Raw genomic sequence first — 7,702 nt, 5'->3', positions numbered from 1 at the left:
TTGTTCTAGGAGCAGATACCAGCTTTATGAGCAAATTCAGCTGGACTGAAATTTTTTTGCCATGTATAGAAAGCAGGAGTGGAGCGGGACCTGACAAAAGATGACATTGGTTTGTAAGTTTTAGGCAGTGACGCTCAGGGGGATTCCATTATGTGGCTGTCACACAGCATTAGGCGAGACAGCAAACACTTTCATGTGTGGATTACCATTTACCCGTTGGAGATAATAGATATTTGCCTTAGCTAATCCATTTCTCTATTGATTTTTTTCTCCCTTTAATAACTTCTTGCATGCAAGCAAATTTTAATAAGTGCAAGAATGCTGACATGTAAGAAGCTGGGACAAAGGGCTGTGTTTGACACAGATAAGCTGTTTAGTGTAGTTTTCCATGCAAAGATCATTTTGACAACTTTATTTATTTCAAACAACACATACAGTTTGTAAGCGCACATTATGTTTACATGTAACAGAAAATCCATCTGCTTTCATGTAAGAGTGTTGTGTAAGTGGGGTATCCTTTTTATTTTTTTAAACGATTTCAGAAGTAGGTCAAATGGTGACTGGTCATTTCTTTGACAGAAGAGGTCATTCCTCTTGTTGAAAGCCTAATAATAATAAATCTCATGCCACAGCTTATGGCAATGTTCTCCTCATTTCAAAGATAAAACCAGTGGATGAATTTATGCTAGTAGTTACTGTCTGTGTAGCCTAATGCTGATATAAACCACTTTTGTCCTAGATCTATTAATAGAACAGTTGCTATTCCTGCGTTGCTAAAGAAAAATACATACATAAATACCGTGTAAGTCCCAACAGTTCACTTCTGTTTGATAAATCTAAAAAAAAAATTCTAAAATGATTTAGTAAGCTTGAAGTACCTTTTCGTGAGAGTGCCTAACAGCAGGAGAATTACAGAATATTACAAGCATGCATCATTTCTATGATATCAATTATGACTAGTTGCTTACATCGTCAGAATTACCTCTGGAATTAGATCATTCGTGATATAACAGCTAAGACTGTCAGTAATGACACGTTGATTTAATCACATAACATTGAATTGAAAAGGAAATAAATATTTTGTTATTTTAAGTTTTAGCTTAAAGACCTGCAAAACCAAATAGTAAGAACGAGTGTGGGCAAAGATAATAAGGACATTTTCCACAAACACTATTTTTGGTCACCACTCCGAAAACTCATTGTGATGTCAGGTGTTTACTTGTTGGAGGTTCCTGGTCCTTGGTTTCGGTACAGGTGAAGGCTGTGGTCTGTCAGGAACGTCATACATGAGTGAAGGGCTGTTTTCAGTCTGAACTTCAAGCTGAGGAACATTCTGGTAATATGTTCTTGGTGAAGGCTGAGGTATCAGCGGTGGAGTGACAACCTCTGTTGGGTGGTTATTCTTGTGTTCTGGGCTTACAGAGTGAGTCTCCTGCTTCTGTAGAGAAAGCATCCTCAGTTCGCCTTTATCCCTGGGACTCGTTTGGCTTTTGTTGCGTCTGAGTAAACAGCACAATCCAACGATAACGAAGAGCAGAAAAAGAATCAGACCTCCTCCTCCTGCTAGCACTGCCATTACAGTTTGAAGTTTAAAAGAAAGTAAAGGTGGACAAGTCGGCCGAACCTTGTCGCTACTCGCCTTGCTGATTTTGTTTGCCACATCACACGTGAAACTTCTCTCAGCTTTCAGATCGATAAAAGATATGCTCAGTGTTTGTTTTGTTTCACTTTTTAATGTCTCCTTATCAAGCGTCCATGAAAACACCAAACCCTCAGGTTTAGTAACATGGCAATTAAGATTAACAGCCATAGAGCTGAAGTCACAAGAATAACTGAGCTGAGGTTTTGATACTTTGTCCAGCACGCAGAGGCGCCCAGTCCATGTTTTAGCAGATGTATTATTGGGATGCAGTACATGTCCTTTGTAAATCCCTTGACTTGAAAACAGAATTTTCTTAAGCACGAGTGATCCATTTGAAGTAATGTCCTCTGGTTTTCCAGTTGACACTTTCCCTTGCCTGTAGAAAATGACTGTATTGTTATGAACCCATCTCAGGATATGAGAGTTTGTCAGTCGTTCATATGCAAGCGGCAGAGTCAGACTCTGCCCAGGAGTGGCATAGAGATCACACGTATCTTCTTTTGCCATTAAAAGGTTGATGAATCCCAAAAGAATTGCAGCACCAAACATGGCTGTAAAATATGCCATGAGATCCAGAAGTTTTAGAAGTCAAGATGATTTCCAAGCCTCGCTCCAGGACCCGTTCTACCAAAATGGGAGTGATACATTCGCAGCTCAGAATTTATCTGACTTTATTTGGGAAGTGAATCTTCAGTAGTGTGGAAACCACTTCATAAAAGTCTACTTTCAGTTCTGTAAAGCTGACTAAAAGCGCTGTCAGAGTCATGCGGTAACTGGCATTTACCCGTTTTCCTTCATGTGACATGACGTGATGTGACGTGGTGGAGAAAGAATTTTTCGTCAAAATATCACTTAATAAACCATTACAAAAAGTAATACCTTTTAAATGTTATTTATAAAAGCCACAGGGGATTCACAGTTGGCATCACATAACTCCCTCTAACCATAGCTCTCCAATGAGGAACAGATCCACACCAAAACCCCAAGATAAAGCAACTGAGGATCTCTCTTTAAGACGAAAATACAAAAAATAGATACAAACAAGTACCGAGTAGTAGTACCAGTAATCACAATGAAGATGCCAAAAATCAATGCTCAACATGTTAAACTTATCATCTGTGCTTATTTGAAAGCTTTTTTTAATTTGTAGATGCAGAAACGTCACCATACTGGAAGAGATTAGAAGACATTCAAAGAGCAACAACATCATAATAAATGACTTGATCTGTGCTCTGTAAAAAGAACACATCCAGCAATAGTATAATATTTCAAAAATGTAATATGCATGCTATATTAGATTACTGAAAATAACATGAAAAATCACCAGTAAGATATTTCCCTGCTGGCCTTTGCTTTATATATTCTGGTTATTGGTTTTTGCCTGTCGAAGAATACAAATGACTTTTATTTGTGGAGTCTAAATTGGTTTAGTCATGGCCGCCTTTTCTGATAAAGCAAATGAGTAATGAGACCACTGCCTCATGTTAATATTTGTTACAAATGCCTTTGTTTCAGTGGCTTCAGTTAAACTGCTCAGCTTGTGTATTTTGTAATTATAAATGGTGCCCCTTGAAACTATAAATCTTTTCCAGACACTTTCCTTTGAGAGTAGACCTCTTCTGCAGAAAGTCACACAACAGTATTTTCCTTTGAACAGTAACAGTCTGACCTTATTAGCCTGATTAGTTTTAGTTCAACAAGTGTCCAGGTGGCACACAGCTTCAGCTACTTTCACGGTCTTTAGGTTTTTTAATTTGGTAGATGTGAAAACGAGCTGGCTTTTTTTTTCTTTATGCCATTAAATATACTATTTGCCTTTGAAATGCACTTCAGTCATCACATTCGAGGGAGCGCTCTGTAAATCCTCCCCACAGCATTCCCGGTAAACACTGTTCATTGTTCATTTAACGCACAACACACCTCTGTCATTCCACAATTCGTGCCATCTATAACCCTTCAAGGTACTGCAATTACTGCCGTGGCTTATGCTGCACTGGCATGAGTTCATTTTGCACCCCACAACTATAATTTCATGCCATTAGCGGTGATTCACAATCTTTCTGTAACTCTCAGCACCTTCAAAGAAACGCTTGGCGAGAAGAACACCTGTTTCTTCTAGTTTCACCGTCATTACACTTTTTCCTACCCTGAGGGAACAGATTGATGTAAAATATTAGCTATTCAACTGAATGTGTGCAGGGGGCTGAGTGCAACAAATTCCTAGTTACAAATGTTGTAAAGATTACACGTGCTTGTTTGTGCAATGAATTGAAAGCAGCAGGTTCACAGACATGGGGGAAAACAGTCAAAGAAACATATGGTGTCCTTGTGTTTTATATCATAGCTGACATGAAGCAAAGAACGTGCTTATTTCAAATTCTCCACTTTTTTGATTAGTGTCTTTAATACAGTACCTGGCAACAAACACTTACGCAGAGATGTATTTAATAAAGCTGTCGGCTGGAGGAGTTTCATAGCCCAGCTTCGCTGCATTGACAGGCGTGGCAGCAATTGTGTCAGTAAGATCATCAAAATCCAGTTGTGAAAATGTTTCAGCTGAGACTTCTTGTGTTTCTGACCATAAAGGTTTTTTAGGCTTTCCCAAATAAAAACTATAACTCCTTTTTCTTCCCTTTCCCAGAAGGTAAGCCCCACTGCAAGGGTGTTTTCAGGATTTTCTTTTAAAACAGGATGCTCAGCAATAAATACCAAATCAACTGAGAACTGGCTGAAACGTCACCAAATTCAAGATGAGGTTGCTCTGTAACATTTCGGCAGTTGCTCTGAAGCACAGCATTCAACCCAGAGGTAATGGTGCTAACAAAATCTTTAAGAACATTTTTTTTCTATTGAGTGGTAAAAGAAATGAACAATGAACATATCCTTTCCTTGTTTAAAGTAAAGGAGTCACCAAACCTTAGTGAAGTATTTGAGAGGGAGGAGATTTAGTGATATATTAATTCAATTCAATTCAATTCAATTTTATTTATATAGCGCCAAATCACAACAAAAGTCGCCTCAAGGCGCTTCATAGATACAGAGAAAAACCCAACAATCATATGACCCCCTATGAGCAAGCACTTTGGCGACAGTGGGAAGGAAAAACTCCCTTTTAACAGGAAGAAACCTCCGGCAGAACCAGGCTCAGGGAGGGGCGGGGCCATCTGCTGCGACCGGTTGGGGTGAGAGAAGGAAGACAGGATAAAAGACATGCTGTGGAAGAGAGACAGAGGTTAATAACAGATATGATTCAATTAGAACTTTATCTGATTGTAATTTTAGTATTATGTATATACTTGTGTTTTTAGGCTTTGAAATTTGTTAAGGAGACGTTAATCATTTAAGAAGATGGATGGATGGATGGATGGATGGATGGATGGATGGATGGATGGATGGATGGATTCAAAGAGGAAGACAGCAATTGCTTTTCTAAGAAAAGGTCATCAGGACCCCCACACAAGCTGTCCCTTTTCAGTGTCTGGGGTGGAAATTTAAGTTTTATAGGGGGATTTGCCTGCCCCTACTACACTGGTCATATGGTCCATATCATTATGAACACTCCCAAACACACTCAAAGCTGAATGTCAGCACCTTGACCACATAGCATGTGTTTCATTTCTATTTCAGTGTGCTGGAGTAGAGCCAAACAATGAAAAACATATTAGTTCTTATACTTAGACACTGCTCTGTGTAATGATAAATCCTGGACATATTATTCGAAATGTTTAACGGCACCACTCAGTGAAGTGAAAGCTAAATCAAACTTTGCCTGCATCCTGTTACATTGCAAATGATTTTCCATGTCACAGTCTAATAAGCTAGGTTACACTGGGCCACAACTGTGATCATTTCCATCTGTTGCAAAGGCAAAAAAGACTTCCTGATTTCTTTTCACTTCTGCCCTTCTCTTTGTTGTGTTTCATGTCCTTGTGTCATCTGCAGAAGTATTTCTTCATAGTATGTAGAAAAGAAGACAAAGTAGTATTTGATGACGTTGTGACATAATGTGGCAAGTCAAAAAAAGATTTTGCAAGTGTAGTATTTAGTGGTTATACTTAAAAGGTTTTGTTATTCTATAAATTATTCAAGGGAAATATTATTGGGGCCCTAAAATACCCACTTATTAATCATGATTATCCTTGGCATTTTTATTTAGTTGGATTATGCGAACTGTAATCACAGCCAGAGACAAAATGTTCTCCTCCGGTCTCTGTGATTTTATGCAAATGGTGTCCAGTGTTCCTGATGTCAAGTCAGAACCCAAACGTTTTATCATCTTTTGACATGCCCTCCTAATTGGCTACACAGTAAGAGCTGAATAGACCAGGCATGGGTTAATTGGCCTCAGTTTCTGGTCCCTCAAGCTCTGGGGCAGGGAGCCCGTCTGCCTAGATGATGTTTAATTCAGGGGTCCAGATGGAGGTGTAACAGCCTGGCTGTGAGATCTTTGACTCACACTTTATCCAGACATGGCTGTGGCCGTGGACGGCCTCTGGGGATGGCCCCTCCTGCTCGTCAAAGTCAATGTAGTCCCAGGGACAGTGATATCACTCTGAGCCAAGTGTTGGTGCTTTGAACTGGATAATACCAGATCACTGGAAAATAAATTAATTTATTAAGAGATTTGAGCATAAAATGAAACTTAATGAATAAAAATTTGTAGTGTAAGCTCGTGGATATTAATTGTTAGTGTTGGCATTTGGAAGAACTCAGAACCAAGGAGTGCAAAAGAGAAGTCATACATTCAGTTTTACATAACTATCCACCAACAACAGTTCTGTGTCAGTTGTAAGATCAAAACAAAAAAAACAATGTCTACTGGCTTGCATAAATCAATGCATTCTCATATACTTAGATCAATTAAAAATATATAGAAATGGGCGCCGGTTTGTGGTCTGCCATGTATGTGCTTAGAGTACGTCATGTAGCGAGGCAATTGCAAAGACACGTTTTAATTTGCATCTGCACCGTCAGAGTCAAGAAGTCATGAAGGCCTGTGTTTTATCATCTGATTATATTTTATCATCCCTCTTTTACCAAAGAAGTGAAAATCCAAAGGAAGGAGACAACGTGATTGGCATCTCAATAAAATGTCATTCTCCATCTCACCTCTCACCTCATCTCACCTCATCTCTTGGACTGAAGTCAGGGCTCTAATACAAAAAAATGTGCATATACATGCTTATTTATTTCTGATAATGTCGTAATTACTAACTTCTCAACAGATTAGCCATGTGACCCTCCCGTCTTCAGAAAATGAGCTAAAAATTGAAAGCTAGCGAAACAACAACACATGGTTATAAGCTATTATTACCTTAATACCTTTATTTGTACAGAACTTCTCAAAACACAGGGTTAAAGAGTATTTCATAGTTTGAGAACTCAGTTGACTGCAATCCGCAGTCTACTGAGTTCTAGCGGTAAGATTTTACGCACTATAACTTTAAGTAAGACAATAAACTGTTAAAAACAGTACCTTGAGTGAGAGTGAAATTGCAAACTATACTGCAGTGTAACTGTAAATGGCCTCGCTAGAAGTCTGACTAGCTATCCACACAGCTAAACATGAACCCAGGAACTCCAGACAATAGATCAGATCTTGAGAAGTTTACTGGTTCTTTCATTTTGTGAAACTGTAACAATAAAACATATGTGGAAATGTACATTAATAATCTGTACTGTTAACAACAACATGTGCCAATGATCTAACAATGCATTCGAAGAGCTAACATGACGATTAGCACCGTTAATTAGCATATGAACTGGCGATCTCATTTACATATGAATAGCACATAGAAAACTTGCTAACTGTGGTCCATCACACATAAAGACAGCACTTTGAATGCCTCGTTGCTTTACCATTGAGTACTTACAGACAATGCTTTAACAAACACCCAAAGAAGGACACGAATGTGGAGCAGCCATCTTGAAGCAGCATCGCAAGCAAACATGAACTTCCTGTCTAACTCTTCTTCTACTGTCACAAAATATCGACTTAAAGGGACCGCAGGGCGGCGCACTTACTAACATTTAAAACATGAAATTAACTAAGCAGTAACA

The 7,702-nt window shown here is 38.8% G+C and overlaps 1 protein-coding gene across 1 annotated transcript; it reads right to left on the bottom strand.

Annotated features, from left to right (window-relative positions):
• Positions 1-406: 406 nt before the first annotated feature.
• On the bottom strand, positions 407-2,258 carry LOC147324970 (T-cell surface antigen CD2-like). Its single transcript, XM_086302392.1, has one exon. It carries the CDS (start codon positions 2,207-2,209, stop codon positions 1,208-1,210), a length of 1,002 nt encoding a protein of 333 aa, XP_086158518.1. The 5' UTR covers positions 2,210-2,258; the 3' UTR covers positions 407-1,207.
• Positions 2,259-7,702: the final 5,444 nt, after the last annotated feature.

This window comes from Aulonocara sp. 'chitande type north' Nkhata Bay, linkage group LG7 (genome assembly GCF_057382095.1).
Source record: "Aulonocara sp. 'chitande type north' Nkhata Bay isolate Kocher_YH1m ecotype deep benthic linkage group LG7, A_spYH_male_GT1.1, whole genome shotgun sequence".
NCBI classification, from domain to species: Eukaryota; Metazoa; Chordata; class Actinopteri; order Cichliformes; family Cichlidae; genus Aulonocara; species Aulonocara sp. 'chitande type north' Nkhata Bay.
Note: the sequence above shows the minus strand (reverse complement) of the source record. Positions and strands in the feature narration are given on the sequence as shown.